Source organism: Sarcophilus harrisii, chromosome 2 (genome assembly GCF_902635505.1).
Source record: "Sarcophilus harrisii chromosome 2, mSarHar1.11, whole genome shotgun sequence".
Taxonomy (NCBI): domain Eukaryota; kingdom Metazoa; phylum Chordata; class Mammalia; order Dasyuromorphia; family Dasyuridae; genus Sarcophilus; species Sarcophilus harrisii.
Genome location: NC_045427.1, coordinates 220,113,068 through 220,131,468, shown reverse-complemented (window position 1 = coordinate 220,131,468; position 18,401 = coordinate 220,113,068). Strand labels below are relative to the sequence as shown.

Below are 18,401 nucleotides of genomic sequence, written 5' to 3'. Positions count from 1 at the left end.
ATGGAAACATGTGGGCAGGCCATTATGCATCCATGCCCACCCCCCTCTATTCCCTGGTGCCCCTTTCACTCTCAAGCAGTCAGTCTGCCCTCAGGGTCTGATTTCTACAGGGGATTTGACCTGTAGGTCCCTATTCAAGGTGGAGGATGAGATCCTCATGAGATCCCTGGGGAGGCAGGGGCAGGGCATCCAGGAGAGCACGTATGACTGAGAAGACTAGAAGGTATCCCAGGCAGGACGTGGAGGACACAAAGGCCTTCTGGCGTCTGACCTACTTCCTGGGCTCTAAGGAGAGAGAAGGGTCCGAGATGTAGACAGACGACTAGGGAGAAGGGCCTGACAGGCCTCCCAGGAGTTTGTGTCAGGAAAGGAGTTGGCCAGGGCAAGCCACGGTGCTCGTGGGGGTTTCCATTTCTCCCCAACAAGCCAGGCAAGAGGTCAAAGCCAGCCCCCTGCCAGTCCTCACCTGCTCTCATGGGCATTGTGTGCAGTTTTTTCAGGGCCACGACACTGGGTGGGGGGCGGGGGCCTGTGGTGTGGATGAGGCTGCCTACCGGGAAAGGTCATGGGTAGAGGCCAGGTCCCGGTAAAAAGCAAGCTACTGCACACTGAACATTTGTCCCATTTTTTTGTTTTGTTTTATTTGCAGTTTCCCGAGACAGAACAAAATAAGAATCATTTTTGTTTTTACACTTACAAGGCTCAGAAAGAAAAGACAATGAAACTCAGCAAAAAGAAAGAAGAGAAAGTCAGAAAAGAGGAAAGATCCCCTAGCATTCATGGAGCAGAGTGCTCATCTTTCATCAAGTTCTCTTCCTCAGGATAGATAGATATACACATGCCAAAAGTTATGTATACCTAGCTATCAATAGATTTATATGTTTTTTTTTTCTCTTTAGAGGTCATGCAAAAAAAAATTACCCCTCCTCCCTCCCCCCCCAAATCCCCAAATAACCCCAGACACGCAGCTCCATAGTTATAACAAGATGACTGGTAAAGGAGAGTGAAGAGGCCCCAGGACACAAGAGGGTAGGAGGTGGGACAGGCTTTCCGTGGTCCCCTTTGCTGCCAAATGCTGGGTCACACACGTTGTTAGGGGGCAAGCAGGACTGATGGTCCTCTTACCCCAGAAGCTCCCAGCCCAGACTTGGCTCCAGGCAGGAATGCCTAGTGTCCTCTAATGGGGGGAACTTTTATTCAGTCACTTAAAGAATTAAGGGAAAACCCTGCCAGTCACAAGATGGCAATCTAGCATCTTACAGTCATTTTGTTGTTGATTTTGAAATGGGTATCCATTGTAGGGTTTGCCACTGAAAGAGCTTGTGTTCTAAATCTCTTCTCCATGGGCTCGGAGTTCTGTTCTACTCTCAAACAGGGACCACCTGATAACCCATCCCTCTTCCCCTTCTTTCCTCTCACTTCGCTTTATTTAGAGGGAAAGAAAAAGAAATTACACTTAAATTAAAAGTGAATTGCTAGGGGGGTGTCTGAGTGGCTTCTAAGGATGGGGCAAAAAGGTGGCCAGTGAGGGATGCCTCTTAGCTCAGGATTAAATTCAATTGATTTAATCCAATTTGTAGTTCCTTTGAGTTAATTGATTCCAGATCTTCTCCCCTCCTACTCTGTCCTCAACCCTCTGGTGCCCCTGTCTTAGCAACTCTGTCCCTCCCAACCTCCATCATCTGATTATTCCATCAAACAGCATTATTCCGTTATATAATTTCCATCCATCTGTTGGGGCACCTTGCCAACTCATTCTTCCCCAGAAGAGAACACATACAAACTAAATGGGAAAATCAGGCCCAGATAGAGGGAAAACCCCATCTAATGAGAGCTACACATAGCCCCCTTTCCTAAACATGGAAAATTAAGGCATTACCCTAGCCTCTTCTCTAGTTCACCATCCATCCATCCATCCATTCATCCATCCATCCATCCATGCATCTGGTCATCCATTCATCATTAGGCCCTTTTAGGTTATGTTTTCAAGTTATCTACAAACTTCAAACTCCTTTATGAGCTCAGTTCCAGACTGTTTCTCCCTCCAGGAAATCTCCTTTCTCATGATCCAAGTAATGTGGTCAGGGCTTACCCCTTAACCTCTAAAAAGTGTCCACCAATTCTATCACCCACTCACAAGAGGTACATCAAAATACAACAGTGCCTCAACCAGCTCAAGTGTATGCTCAACATTAGGAATACATTTGGGTTGGGAGGGGTGAAAGGAGTTAGGAAGTTTAACCTCTACCTCATCCAGAGATCTGCAGGTGGTTCAGGGAAAAGAAAGGAGTCTGAAGGGATTGAATTGCAGTTAGAGGATGAAGGAATTGCTGGGATCCCTAGTGCCAAAGGAGATTTCTGGCAAAATAGCTTTCTCAATTTTCTGTGAGATAAAATGGAAGTCTATGTAACAAATATTTACAATCATTCCAAAGGGCCTTTATGACTGTGCTGTAGTAATGAATGAAGTTTGCTGGTTGTGTGGAAAGGAGAGAGTTAATACCTGATCCTGATTGCTGGCTTCCTAGGTATACCACCTGCTTGTGCCTTGAGACTCCAATGAACAAAATGAACAATATCATTCAAACGGTGATACCTTCTGTCTGAACATGATTTTTAATCTTTTTGGAGATGATATCTATTCCATCCTTACCAGACTGTACTTCACTCTTCAATTTAAAACTCCCCAGGATGTATGTTTTTAATTAAAAACATGTTGCAGTATCTGAAAAGCACATTTTGAAATCATTGCTCAAGCCCATGTATGAATATGGACATTTTTATGATCAAAAGCATTTCTGTATATGTGTATGTATGTATGTATGTACATTTATATGCATGTGGGTTGATATTAAAGTGATCAATATCCCAGGAACTAACTCAAACTGAGTTTCTGTGAACACTTTGCTCATAGAGGTGCCCGTGGCCCCTAGGAGTAGAGCCTTTGACTTACCCTGGGAGCAAAGAATGTAGAGATGTAGCCTATGTATTTGTTTTTTGTTTTGTTCATAGATGATTGAAATGAGTGTCAGGAATAGTTCCTTCACCCCTGCTGTCAAGTTTCCAGCCTATTGCTTTAGACTCATTTGTTCTAAGACATGGGGAGAGCCTTCTTGGTCAAAGGAAGCCCGGCTGGTTCAAACTTTGGGGTCTTTAAAGAATAATGAAATAGGGTGCAGTAAACAACCCACCCTCATTTCCTTTCAAACGCTAAAAGGCCATGTGGACCTGAAGGTGGTCACTGCAGTCTCTAGTAGCCCAGAATCACTTGGTAATCTAGGTTCAAAGGACCTCCGTTTTGGTCCATCCAAGGGTCAGGTTGCACTCTAGGGTGGGCATAAGAATCACAGACCCTTCCAGACCCTTCGTTTTACTGTAGAGTACTTCTGAGAATCTCTGAATCAGAGATGAGCTAGACCAGGTTGGACTCCTCTGAGAACGGCAGATGGCACGGCATCCAAGGCTACTTCCTTACACCGTGTTTCTCACTCCTGGTGCTCATAGCTCCGCATCAATAGCCAGGGAAGGACTGCCATAGTTAAACTATGCCACCTGATGGCTTTCAACCTGTCACACCTGAGATCCCTCTCTTTCCTTCTACACTTAACTTCTGGCCCATACTTCATCACTCCCACAAAACTTTCTTCAAACAGCTATCTGTTTTCTTCTCCAGTGCAGATGGCCACCAAAAAATACTTCCATTGAGTTAAGGATGGCACTTTGCATGGCAAGGAGGAAAACTCTCCTGCAAAACTAACCCCCCTTCTCCTAAAAAAGTCTCTGGCCTAGGCAAAAGTAGTTATTGGATAGATGGACTCTCACTGGATCAGCTAAGGGATTGCTATACCAAATAGGTTGGGTAAAGGATGGGACCAGAATTCACCATCAACAGTTCAATCAGCCCACCAACTGTCCCAAGTCTGGGGCACTCATCCCTGAGCAACTCAACATTTTTAGTCAAAGAGAATCAATTCTCTCCATTATCAGCCATCCCCCCACCCCCCACCCCCTCAATGAAGCTAAGCAGAAGCCTTGAACTTTTGTATCCTGCCTGCCATTGTGCTGTCTTTGCTTCATCTTCCTGAGGTCTGGATGCATCCTCAACACAAACTCCTTGAGGAAGGACTGTCCACATTTGCAAAACTAATACAAAGAGAGACGCCGTAGCATTATTAGAGCTGAATTTTTCCTAGCCAAGGGAGAGGAGGAACAGCTACCTCAGCCCACAGTCTCATCCTCAGGGGCCCCAGACTGACCTAAGCAGCCTCTCTGTCTTCTCAGGCCAGATGCTGTACTATTGGTTTGGCTGATCCTGAGTCCGGATCATCCCCATGGATCCCCATGGCCACCTTCTCTCTCTCACTTCCTTCCAGCTTCCTTTCTTCTTCTTCCCTCTCACCTCTCCTTCTTAGGACTGCTTGGCTAAAATGATAACTTTCCATGCTTGGCTGAAATCCCTTCTCCCATATGCCCCTCGAGGACAGGGATCTGTTTTTATTTTATTTTGGGAACTTTGGTGCCTAGTACAATGCCTCCTGCACATATAGGCACCTAATAAATACTTGTTAGATTGGATCAAAGGGACAAATATCAGAACAATACGCCAGGTGAGGGCAGGAGCCCATGAATTCCTCTCACATTAATTCTACTTCTAATAATTGATGAAGACTAAGGAAAGTATGCTATTTCAGACCAAACATAGCAGCCAGGGAATGAGGAGATCTACATTGGAGGCTGAAAGGAGGCTCTGAGATTTCGAGGCTAGGGTGGGAAGCAGACTAAAGGATGCCATAAAGGCCATCCCCATCTCTGTCACTGCTTACCTTCAGCATAAGAATCACAATGTTCACTTCCCAAAGTCAGATTAAGAGCAGACATCCAGTTCTCAACTTATCTTTCTCATATTTTATCTGAGGGTCAGTTTCTAACCCTCTCAAACTCCTGGTGTTTTCACCATTGAGCCCAGGTTTTATAGACTGATGTGTGTCTTCTCTGATCTTGCCAAATAGCCCTAGAACCATTCCTGTCTCACGTCCCTGATTTCCATGGTGGGAATTCCTTGCAATGTTCTCTTATTGCCAGGGGAAAATGAAAATAGGGCCTAGACCAGCATCTTCCCTTTAATTTTCCAATTCAAGTTTGGCAGCTGAAGTTCCCAAGAAGAAAGCCATTCATCCCCATTGTATTTTTTATGTTTTCTGAACCTGTTCCTTCCTAATCCATCAACATGATCCTTGAACAGAGTAGGTCATCAATAAATATATCAAGTGGTTGTTAATATCAATCAATTCAGCAGCAGCTTCATGTAAACAACATGACAACTTCATTTCCTACTTATGAGGTATGGCTCACTGCGTCCTACTAACCCCACTGGCAAGTGATGCTCTCTCAGGGATTACATGCAGATGGCCATGTCTCCAAAGGCAGCATCTCCCTCACAACCATCCTTCAGTTCTGGCTCCCAAGAAATCCAGACACTATTCACCTATTCTCAGGATTCTCTGGAGTTGCCAGGGCCACACTGTAGCCAGCCACTGATTTTCCATCCAGAGATGGCCACTCTGTAAATTCCAACCACAGGTCAGGGAAATCAATGACAGGGCTCACTGGTCTAATGCTAGATTCTCTGTTCTATCTTGACCTGTCCTTTTTTCTCTAGGGAACTCCCCACAATCTAGCTAGGTTCTTGCAGAGTTCAGATCCTTACTGCTCTACTGGAGAGAATTTGAGGAAATAACTGCTTGGTCTTAGACTGCCTCCAATCGCCAATTACAAGATTCCCTCTTCTCTCACCTTCAGTGAAGGGGATAGGGTGGAGGAGTGGAGGTGGAGACTGGCCTTACCTCCCTCCCCCATTTCCTACATCCCATAATGCCGGAGGCCTCTCCATAGGAGAGCACACAATACCTCTGGGTAGTCCTCCACAAGACCTATCACCTAGGTTGGGAAAGGGATAACATAAAGGAAAATAACAACCTCTTTACCCCCATTTCAGGGGCTGGGATAGCAGGAGGAAGAAAGGCCTAAATCTGTATGTAACCTTTCTGAACTGCTGATTCTTATCCTGATAGGAGGAGAGATTGGAATGCCCCTACGGAGGGTCAGAAAGAACTAAAGGAGGAAACAAATTTCTCTGGATCGAAATTCAGAGGAGCCGCCACAAAGCTGTCAATACATTCACTGTCTACTGTGCAGAGACCAGCCAGACAGAGGGAAGAAGCAGAAGCTGCTTTCAATATCCATCAAGGCAAGAAGAAAGATTATTTCCTGAGGGTCCAAAGCCCTCATTTTCTATAGCTGGTTATTTGGGAGTCTTGGCTCCTGAGTTGTCTCTGTCAGTTGAGGGGAAGGGATTAAGATCCTGGTTAAACTGAAGAGGTTACAGAGGCCCTGGGGGCACAGCCCAGGGTCTGCTAATTTCTCTGGCTGTGCTTCCCATCTGTGAAGTTGTTAGGGCTAAGGAGAGGAAAGGAGAGTTGATAAGAGATGATGCTTTGTCTCCAGAAGATTGAGTTCCCCTTTCTGTGAGGTTTAGCATACTCTCTTGGACACTTGGGAGCTGGCTGGCCCAAGCTCCCCCCACTCTTGGGCCAGCAGACACCTACAAAATCGGGGTTCCAAAGGACCAGGATTCTCGTACCCCTACATGTCCCAGCCCCCATCTTTTTCCCCTCTCCCAGCTATGCCCCTCAGCCCTCTTCACAATCCTCACCCAGAGCTGCTCGCCCTTCATGCCATCACCAGCCTTCAAGGCTTCAGAGTAAGAGACGAGGTCAACATGGCACAAGGAGGTTCTTGACACAGGCCCTTTAGTTGAGGGGGATGACAAGAGCGGGGGATGTCCCCTAGTGTGAGTGCCGGGATCCTAACCCATCTGGAGCCGGGGAGTCATTTTCCAATAACACTGGACACATTGCTGACCAGTAATCTGCCTGGCACAGAAGGGACAGAGCCCAGGGATGCCTCTTTCCTCCTCAACCAAAGAAAGATGTTGGGTGGAAGGAAGGAAGGAGTGACAGCAACCCACAGGCACAACTAGAGGGAAAAGGCAAAGGAAAACCTGGAGCCAGCAGCCCCACGTCCCTGAAAAGACAAACGGTAACAGCTCACGACGGCCACGTGCAAGTACACCACTGGCAAAGGCCCATGCGTTGGCAGAGAGAATGCAAAATACCTTAGTTTTTTTTTTTTTTTGTTTGTTTTTTGGTTTTTTTTTTTTTTTTTTTTTTGTGGGTTTTGTGTGGTTTTTTTTTTCATCTAACAAACTAACACCGTTCAACACAGGGGTCAACAAAAGGGGTGGAGCCTTGTGGACATTTTCATTGCAACATCTGGTCACCCAAGACAGCCGAGGAACAGACGGACAGACACACACATGGAGCTGTGGACGGGAGGAGCAGCTGGTTGGTTTTGAAGCCCCACAAACGCCAGTGATTTTTACAGCTTTTTTTCTTGGTTTCATTTTTTGTATCATGGTGGTTTTTTTTTCCTCATTTCATTGGTTGCTTTTTGTTGTTGTTGTTGTAGTTGCCGGTTGTTTGTTTGTTTGTTTGTATGTTTGTTTGTTTTTTAAAAAGAAATCACATCTGGTCTTGTTTTCTGCAGACACAGGCACCAGGGGAGGGAGGGACGAGGCAGACACGAGCATGCTGACGCGGTGGGCGCTACCACCCGGCGAGTGGCGGCTCCGCTCCAATCACCGTCTCCGTCAGGATGAAACCACAAAAGGATGTACTGGTTCTGAAACACAAGGTGGGCCCTGTCACTGTAGTGCCCATGGCGTGGGATATGTGTTTTAAGCAAGGGCCGATGAAGTAGGGGGACCTCAGACAGAGAAGCAAGGGGCATTTGGGAGGGGGAAAAGAATTAGATAACCATCTCCAATATTGCAGTGGTCGTTTTTAAACTAAGATTGTTTGATTCTGTGACTGTTCTCCCAAATCTTGATCCCATTTCCTCCTGTCTCCTCTGTGAGTTTGCCCCATTAATCTTTTCCTCATTCTCTCACATTTAATATATCCTTTTTCATCAGTTCCTTTACTACCACTTGTAAATAAAAAGGTCTTCCTAATCCTTAGAAAACCTTGAATTAACACTACCATTTCCTCAAACTAACATCCTATAACTTTCTTCCCTTTTATAGCCAAACTCTTCAAAGAGCTGTTTATATTTTCTGTCTTCACTTTGTCTTTCAACACTTTCAATCATCCGGTTTTCTCCTGGAAACCTGCCCCTCTCCCTGGCTTCCATGACACTGTTCTCACTTGCTGCTTCTCTTACCTATCTGAACACTTCTCATTTTCCTTTGCTAGATTATTCACTTTTTTTTTCCTGCCCATAAAGATGATTATGGCTAGACACATAGATGTTTTGAATCATTTATGTAGAAATAACTGAATCAATGAGGGAGCTAACAAGAGTACCAAAAGACAGAATCAGACCAGTCAGAATTTTAAGCGAGTCCCACATTTTCTATCCAAAGAAGAGCCAAATTTTATTAATTCTACTTCCACAAAAATCTCTCGCATCTTTGATCAAACCAAACTAAATAAATATCTTAAGCTCTCAGTATGTGCAAGGCATTGATAGGTGACAGGGCTATAGAGATAAAAATGAAATAGTCTTTGCTTCAATCCTATATGTACAACCCAATTTCTCTTCTCTCTACATTCACATAGCCAGGATTCTTTTTCTGGTCCTTATCATCTCTTTCCAGAACTACTGTAACAACCTCTTATTGTTTAAAGTCTATACAATGTGGCACCTATGTAGTTCTCTGGTGCTATACAATGTGGCACCTACGTAGCTCTCTGGTGCTCCTTCAACTTCCTTTCTTTTCTAATTAAACTAGTCTATGTCCCATATTCTATTGTAAGAATGGTACAATGCTAGCCTTGGAGTCAGGAAGCCTGAGAATGGGTTCTGTTTCTCAGATACTTCATTCACCACGTGTGTGTGTGTGTGTGTGTGTGTGTGTGTGTGTGTGTGTTGGGGGGAGTGCCTAAGTCTCTCTCAACTTCATTTTTTTTCACATCTGAAGATTACAATCATATCTGACTCCCATGTTTGTGTGAGTATCAAATGAGACACCATATGTCAAGTTGCTTTGCCAGACATGAAGTACTATAAAAATGTTAATTGTGGTGGTGGTGACTGCTGACAGTCCCTTTTCTGGGTCATGCTTTCCCAGGGATGGTCCTCCAAGTCTGGAATGCTATTCTTTGTCCTTTCCACTTCTTAGAATCCCTGGTTTTCTTCAAGGCTCAGTTCAGCCATCACCTCCCACATAAGGTCTTTCTTTCCTTGTTGCCCTAGTTGTTAGGTTCTCCCTCCTCCTTGAAATGCATTTTTTAAAATGTATTATGCATGTATTTTGCATTTGCAGCATTCATGTTGTACCCCTCTGAAAGAATGCAAGTTCTCAGACAGCAAAGGCTGTTCAGTTCAGTCTTTGCATCTCCAGTACTCACTGCCCAGCACCTTCTCCCTATTTTCTGCTGAAATGAAGAGCTGCCAAATTAATCTTCCTAAAACACCATTTTCACATTGTTTCCTCTTCCTTCTGATGCTCTTAGTTGAGGTCTTTATATCTCTCTCTTGGACTACTGTAGCAGGCTTCAAACTCATTGCCTTGCTTCTCATCAGTCCCCTACCTAACCCCACTTTCACCCTCTTCTTCGAATCATTTATCCAATATACCCCTTGGATCCACTCTTCAATTCATGCATTCAGTGGTTTCTGACTCCCTACTGATCTTGCAATTCAGGCTCCCGGAAACCTGTCTCCAATATATCTTATGTTCCCCAACTACTGTGCCCCACATTCCAGTCAAACTGAAAGAGCTCTTGGGCCCCCTATCTACCTTCTCCATATACCTTACTTGTGCCAGTCACCTCCAAGCCTGGAATGGCCACTACTCATCATCTCTAATCTACTTTGGTCCCATCCTTTTGTTAAGACTCAAATCAGATGCTGCCTCCTCTATGAAGTCTTCCCTGACCAAGTAAAAGTTTCTGCAAGAACTCTACCCAGACCCCTGCTTTACACTGATCTCACTTTCTCTTATAATACAATTATTTGGATGTATCCTTCTTGTCTTAGACGATGATTAATTCTTGATCTTGTATCAATATTTTATAACTATTACACATATTATGTTGCATGTATATTTTGTACTTTGTTTCACTCTGTAACTGACTCTATTCTATAATCATATTCTCTATTCTATGTATGAAGCATGAATCATCTTGCACAGAGAGTCTACCTTTGTTGAATTTTATTCTCAACACTTATTACACATTATTCTCTTCCACAGACACTATGATTCAGCCAAACTGGCATCCTTCCTGTGCCTCAGACACAACACCCTATCTTTCACTTCTGTGATTTCACGATGGCTGAACCCTATATTGGAATGCTCTCCCTTCTTGCCTCCACTTCCAAGAATCCTTATTTTCTTTCAAGGCTCAGCTCAAGTGCCACCTTTTATAAGAAGGGGCTTTCTTCCCCAAATTATATCATTATTTATTTTTCACACACACATAAAATAACATAATGTTGTTTCCCCTGGCTAAACCGTAACCTCTTAGAGGACAAGGCCTATTTCACTTTTATCTTTGTTATCACCACAATGCCTGTACACAGTAGGTGTTTAATCAATGCTTGTTGATTGATTACAGATTTAAATGCCAGGGCTTATATTAGAGCTCTATTTGTATTTCCTACACGGTGCTTAATAAATCTTGCTGAATTGCCTATAGCAAGTGCTTAATTAATATCTATGGAACTGAACTGTTATTTTCCTGCTCAGGAACCTATAAACAGCTGTATCATGTCCGAGATCTGCAAACTTCCTTGGAATGGGGCTAACCTTCTCTCCTTTTACTCGCCTCCATGGACTCTGTGCTCCTGCCAGCTGGATCCTTCTGCCTCCGGGACAGGCACTGCACATTCTGACAATGGCCCGAGTCTTTACCTGTACTGTTCCCTCTCCCTAGAATGCCCCTTTCCCCATCCTTGAAGCTCATCCCACAGGTGACCTCTTTGAAGTTCTCCCTGTGTGGCCCTCCTTCCCACAGTGAGTAACGGCCTTCTTTCTCAGAACTTCTACATAGTACTTAATTTTAAAGACGTCCCTCTATCTAATAGGTAATGTATATCACAGTTCTTTGGGATGATGTCTATGAGGGTGTAATGGAGGTTAGGGACTCATGTCTTATCAGAACTTTTCATCTTCCCCACACTCAGCTCTGCCCTGAGCAGGTCCTTAATTTAAAACAAAACAAAACAAAACAACTTGCTGCGTTGCATTCTGGACAGCTAGGAGGCAGGGCCAGAGAGAGTAAGACCTGAGTTCAAGTACAGCCCCAGACACTTACTAGCTCTGTGACCCTGGGCAAATCACTTACTCCTGTTTGCCTCAGATTCCCCTTCTGTAAAATGAGAATGGCAAACCTACTTTAGTATATTCACTGAGAACCCCCCCCCCCCCCAAGGGATCAGAGTCAGACAAGACTGGAAATCGTTCAGCAACAAACGATAACGCTGCATTCTGACATGCGCTCTCCTCTCCAGTTAGAATGGCCTCCTCCCTGTTCTTGCACATCCATGTACAGGACACCATTTTGGAAGGAGAGAGGACCCCCTGCCGGCTGCCTCCAGGGGCTTACCATCGGGAGGCAACATAACATACAGTAAACGGCCCTCCTTCCAGAATCAGAAGGCCTAAGCCCTGCCTCCAGCAGCTTTAACCTCCTTGTCTGTAAAAAGACTGAATTCCAGACCTAGAGCCCTGGAATGATAGGGAAGCGACTGCTCCCTCCGCCCCATGCCCTTCATCCAGGCTGGTGTCCTTGGGAATCGGGGCCGCGGGACGGAAGGCGGGCTCCCCGTGGGGTGGGTGGGGGCTCACCTTCACTGCAGCGGGGCCACAGGTGCACCTGAACAGTGGAAGTGGACGTTCTGCCACTTGCCATCGCGGCGGTGCCAGACACGGGTCTCTTCTGACTGGCTGGTGCGGGGTCGGCCCTGCCCGTCGATGTACTGCGTGAGACGGATGTAGGCAATGCAGGCTGCATCCTCGCCAATGACGTGCACGTGGGGGTTCAGGATGGTGGTGTGGATGGGCTTGCTGTTCTTGGCGAGCACTGAAGAGGGGAAGAGAAGGGGGAGAACTCATAGTGTACAAAGAGCTCCTCCTAAAGCCCCCCGCCCACCCTCCGATCTGGGAGCAGAGACACTGGGACACAGTCTGTAGCTAGAGGCAGAAGGAGGCACCGTAGAGAAGGGGACCATGATCCAACATCAAGGTTGTAAACCCTAATTTTTGATATGGGCTCTCAAATAGGATTGCGCTGTTATCCCTGGGGTAACTTGTTCCGTTAATCAAGAGATGGGTCAATAACTGGTACTGTTACACTTAGATTGGTTAATCTAGGTTATATTCATTCGGAGGTTGTTTTATGCTCCGAGGTCACCCCAACCAAAAACACAGTAGCCTATACAGTTTGTTCTGGTAGGTTGGATGTTAGCATGTGTTGAGTTATGAGACTTAAGCTCCACAGGAGGCAACTCAGGTTTGGGCCAAAGATCCATCAGGGCCTCCATTATGTTCCCCTCATTTGTCCATCCCACCCACGGGACCCTCCTCAAACTTTTCTTCCTTGGGTTAGCTTTGCCTTTCCAGGACCTCTGATTCTCTGCAGGAAAAAAAAAGCAGTCTCCTTTACTCCTTCAGTCCCTGACCAAGCTTACTTACAATTCTCAAAATAGAATCTGTGGAAGTCCATCCCTTCTACAAGGTTGCCAAGAGCTTCAGGTTCAAATGAGGTCAGGCCTGGATCACAAATTTTCCTGCAAACAGATGCCAAATGAGAGGTTTGTGTCGAGGGAACCCCTGGACTCCCTAGGGGACTGCAACACATATGCCACATTGATGAACCCAGGAGGTCCCTCCATCTTTGCCCGGCCACTCTCTCAACATTCTGTGAGCCATGTGCCAAGGCAGCAGCGGCTGAGAACCCTGGGACCCCGGGCCCCATGCCCCACCATGCCCTCGGGGCTGATCATCCCACCTCTAACAGTGTACTGACTAGCTTTTCTCTCCCAAAGGATCAGATTTTCCCTCCCTCCGACCTCGGGTGGGTCTGAAATCCCATGGGGGCACTCACGCATAGGCCTCAAAGTCCCCATTATTGACAGCCTCTATCAGCTGCTCTGTGATCTTGATAATCTCTTGCTTGCGAGCTGGAGGGAAAAACACAATTAGGTTTGCCCTCTGAGAGCCCAGCATCCCAGGGTGGGCCCTTCAGCCCCCAGCGAGTGGTCAGCCTTCTCAAGCACCAAGGGCTTGTTGACCAAGACCTCCCTCCAGTGTGGCTCCACCCAGCCTGCTTCCGCATCTCTAGCAGAATTTCATCCCTAGCCATACAGAAGAATTGCTGAGGTCCATCTAGGGAATGCAAGCCTGCATGGGATTCCTTCCAATCTCAGCCTGCTTGGGATCAATATCACCTATAACAATCCCACTCAAGTCGGTATAAAATAGACAGGAGAAAAGAGATGGGATAAGAGGAAGTGCATCATATTCAATAAAGTCAATTTGTTAAGGATCTACTCTATACAAGGCCCTGAACTAGATGAACTGTAGATATAGAAAGGGAACACTCCTTGCTCTCAAAGAGCTTACTATCTACTGGGGGAACAAAACACATATTGGTAAAGAAATACCAGAGGGTGTTGGGAGGATTACAGGATGCACAAAGAAGGAAAATAGCTCAACAATGTCAATGGAAATGAAAAACCATTTGTAGCAGGGAGGACCAAGGGAAGATTAATGGAGGAGGTAACATGCAGGCTGAGCCTGGAGCTAGAGCATAATCCTAGGGCCCTGCTAAATAGCTGATATGGAAGTGCCCACAGAGGCCACAGAAACCAGGGGCTGTCAGTCTTTTTTTGTAGACTTTTATGATTTTATGATCTCTTCCTGTGACTCTGGTGGTCTCTACTAAAGAGTATGGATCTCTTTTCAGAATAATATTTTTAAATAATTGAAATTTTAGAGGCTTTTAAGAAAAGACTTCGCATATAACTGTAAATGCACATGGTGTTTCCTCTGATAGATTCAAAGGCATGGTTCTTTGCATTTGTTTTCCCAGCACCTGGAAGGGAGCAGGTCCTTGAAAAAATACCTGTTTGTTGATTGAGTAAATAACTTGTTCAACTATGCCCAAAGGGCTATCAAACTGTGCATACCTTTTGACCTAGCAGTGTTTCTACTGGGCTTATATCCCAAAGAGATCATAAAGGAGGGAAAGGGACCCTCATGTGCAAAAATGTTTGTGGCAGCCCTTTTTGTAGTGGCTACAAACTGGAAAAAGAATGGATTCCCATCAATTGGAGAATGGCTGAATAAATTATGGTATAGGAATGTTAGGGAATATTATTACTCTATAAGTATAATTATCAGCAGGCTGATTTCAGAGAGGCCTGGAGAGTCTTAGATGAACTGATGCTAAGTAAAGTGAGTAGAACCAAGAGAACATTGTACACAGCAACAATAAGATTATGTGATGATCAACTTTGATGGACTTGGTTCTTCTCAACAATCAGGTGATTCAGGCCAATTCCAATAGACTTGTGATGGAGAGAGCCATCTGCATCCAGAGAGTACTGTGGGGACTGATTGTGGATCAGAACATAGTATTTTCACCTTTTTTATTGTTGTTTGCTTGCATTTTGTTTTCTTTCTCATTTTTTTCCTTTCTGATCTGATTTTTCTTGTGCAGCAATGATAAATATATATATATATATATATATATATATATAATATGAATTGCACATGTTTAACATATTAGATTACTTGCGATCTAGTGGTGGGGATTGGGAGAAGGGAAGGAAAAAATTTGGAACACAAGGTTTTGCAGAGGTAAATGTTGAAAACTATGCATATGTTTTGAAAATAAAAAGCTTTAAAATTTTTAAATAAAAAAAGAAAACTCTTTTTATATGTATTTTAGAAATAAAAAAAACTATTATTAAAAATAAATAAATAAAAAGTTGTTCAAGGTCACAGAGAAAGTAGACATCAGAGGTAAGATTTGAACCTCTAACACCAGAGCTAGTGTTTTCATTCCACTACATCAGGATACTTTGTAACCACCCAAGCTTCACCTCCTTCTTCCTCCCTCCCCTGAGGCCCACCAGGCTCAACTTCTGCCTCACTGGCATCTCCCCCAGGGCATTCAAAAAAGTCAAGGTGGAGGGAAAGAGGGGGCACCTCAAGACACAGATAGCACATCCTTCCTGAACTTCTTCCCCAGCCAGAGCCTCCCCAGAGCTACTTTCTGCCCCTGCCCATTGGCAGAACAGCCCTGAGCATGACTTGTAAAGATAAAAAGCTACAAGGGAGAAACTGTGCCACTTGTGGATGCTGGCTCCAAGCCACTGCCTTGTTAATTATGCAGAGAGAGCCTGCTGGGCACCCGGCCAGCATAGGTTCTTCACAGCAGGCAGCCAGGACTTAGAAACCCCGGCCCCAGAGTGTCCAGCTCGTGGCTACAGCTCAGGGCCCCGGGGGTGCAGCCAGCCTGTCGGGGGGGGGGAATTGTGACAGCTTCAGTAAAAAAAAAAAGGGCCAAAGCCCAGGCACCTGCCAGCCCCCTGCCCTGAACCTGCCCCTCTCTGAGCAAGGGCGGGGGCTTCTGAAGCTGGTGCTGGAGTTTGGAACAGTACATTTGCCTTTTTGAGGGTCAAGGAATTACAGTGACAATGTTATGTATACCAAGGGTGTGATTCTATATGTGGGGGGGGGGTCTGTAAATGGGCATTTGTGTGTGTCTATATATGAAAGTGTGTGTGTGTAGACACACACACACACACACACACACACATATATATATATACACACATATATGTGTGTGTATGTACCTGTAAATGGGTATATGTGTGTGTCTGTATAGGGCGTGTATGTCTCTATATGAGAGTGTGTGTGCACCGTGCATGTACACGCACTTCTGTAGCACACATCTGTGTGGAAGTATAGCTGTTGAGAGAGTATTTTAAGTGAGAGTATTTGAGCAAATTGATGGGAGTCTGAGTCTGAGTAAGAATGTATATCTGTGTATATACACATGTGTAAAGTGTGCACGTGTGTGTGCATATATTCAGAAAATCACATGAGAATCTCAGAGAGAGATCTCAAAGCCCATCCAGGCCAACATGTTCCATAATGAAAAATCCCCATTTTGACCCCACCCACCATGTGGTCATCCAACCCTGGCTTGACGACTTCCTACAAAAAGCGTGCCCATTCTACTTTGGACCAGCTTTAATTCTTAGAATGACCTTTCTGAAACTGGTCTCCAGTGCCCAGACCACCCAACCCCTACAAATTATGTGATGTTTTTGTTTTCTTCTTTAACATGGCTGACATTATGAGAAAGGAGGTTTTACTTCCTAGATAATTCACAAAGAAAAGAAGTTCAGGAAAATCATCCACCTATTACATAACTCACAAAATAAATTTTGTCATTCTACCTTCCCTCACATCTTATTTATCTACCATTTCCTAAGAAATAAATAGTTAATAAAGTAACATTTATGAAATAAGGAAAGGAAGAAAAGACAGACGAAGGAAGGAAGGAAGGAAGGAAACTAAACATGTTAGATATAGATCAGCTGGTCCAGCCTTCTCCATTTACAGATGAGGAAACAAAGATCCCAGACAAAGGAAATTACTTTTCTCAAAGCCACAAAACTAAATAATTTACCTTGAGTCCATATGTGATGAAAGGAAGGAAGGAAGCATTTATCAAGTGCCTAAAGTGTACTGTGCTAAGTGTTTTTCAAATGTTATTTCATTTGGTTTTTCTAACCACTCTTGGAAGTAGATTCTATTATTTTTTCCATTTTAAAGTAGAAGAAACTGAGGCAGTGGTTAAGTAACTTGCTCACACAGCCAGGAGGATCACATTTTAACTCAGATCTTGCCTGTCTTTGGGCCCAGGACTTTATCCATTATACCATCTAACTGTGAATGTGTGGCTGTCTTGAGGCAACCATGCATGTGGGAATATCTCTCTCTCTCTCTCTCTCTCTCTCTCTCTCTCTCTCTCTCTCTCTCTCTCTCTCTCTCTCTCTCTGTGTGCTGTATATAGGAATGGGGATGGTAATATGTGTCAAAGTGCATTTGTGGAAATGAGTAAATATGAATGAGCACTGGATTCAAGGACATAAGTTCAAAAATTCTGGCTCTGCAACTTTCTACCTATGTGATTATTAGAGATAAGGGTCTCATTGGCTATTTAGCCCAACTCACAACCAAACAGAAGCCCTGTCTTTGCTTGAAGACCTACAATGATGGAGAACCCTCAACTTTCCTAGGCAGTTGACTCCATTTTGGGGATAGCTTTAATTGTTAAGAAGCATGTCCTAAATTTGTCCTCTTTCCAATCATCCATCCATTGTTCCTAGTTCTTCCCTCTGCAGCTAAATAGAATAAATCTAAGCCATCCTCTACAGGGATGGCCTTTCAGACATTTGCAGACAGCTTCCCAGATTCTTCTTTTCTTCAGACTAACAATGCCCATTTCCTTTAACGATGCTCGTGTGGCATAGTAAGATTATCCACCATTCTGTTTGCCCTCCACTGCTCTTCAGCATATTAGCATCCTTCCTAAAATGTGGCACAATGACTTGAACACAGTACTGCCAGTGTATACTGACAAGTATGGAGCAAAGTGAAATGATAATTTCTTACTCTTGGAAGCACTGATTCTCTCGCTAAGTCCAAGATTGCATCAACTTTGAGAGCTGCCACATGGTTCCATTAACTCCTGGGGCTATCTGCTACTTAACTCTTCACAGCTTAGCTGAGACCACTCTCCAAGGTGGCTAACAACAAATTCAATATGAATCTAAACTCAGTCTGACCTCTTTGTAGCAGCAAGACTTGGCAAACTCTTCCCTTGCAATTGTCATTTTTCTTGGCTTTTGTAATATGGTTCTCCTGGTTTCCTTCTTGTGTTTTGCTGCTCCGAAGTGAATTGTTTCCTCCTCTTGCCCCCATCTTTGGCTCTCCCTCATAGTTCATGATTCTGTTTCCTTTCTATGCTCTCTCTCTCTCTAAGAAGTCATGAATTCTTATGACTACCTCTAAACCATCTTTCTTCCTTTCTTCTATATGAATGACTTCCTTGACATCTCCAACGCTAACCTCTCTCTTGAGTTCCAATTGTACACTTCCAGCTACTTATTCTGTAATTTCATCTAGTTGTTCCAGTGGAACCTTCAATGCATGATATTAAAAAAAAAAAGAAAAGAAAAGAATTTATCATTTCCTCTTCCCCAACCCAAACTTAGGTGGAAACCTTTTCCTTTTCCTTATCCTTTCCCCTTTTTAT

At 44.4% G+C, this 18,401-nt stretch overlaps 1 protein-coding gene across 18 annotated transcripts in view; it reads right to left on the bottom strand.

Moving 5' to 3' along the window:
* Positions 1-615: 615 nt before the first annotated feature.
* CAMK2B (calcium/calmodulin dependent protein kinase II beta) overlaps positions 616-18,401 on the bottom strand; it is a 282,693-nt gene continuing 264,907 nt past the window's right edge. For all 18 annotated transcript variants that reach the window (XM_031951521.1, XM_031951517.1, XM_031951518.1 and 15 more), the window contains 4 exons: positions 13,170-13,245; positions 12,758-12,852; positions 11,912-12,146; positions 616-7,740 (listed from right to left, as the gene is read on the bottom strand). In XM_031951521.1, the coding sequence (XP_031807381.1) occupies positions 11,914-12,146; positions 12,758-12,852; positions 13,170-13,245 (404 nt within the window). In that variant the 3' untranslated portion in view covers positions 616-7,740; positions 11,912-11,913. The remainder of the gene's footprint in view (positions 7,741-11,911; positions 12,147-12,757; positions 12,853-13,169; positions 13,246-18,401) is intronic.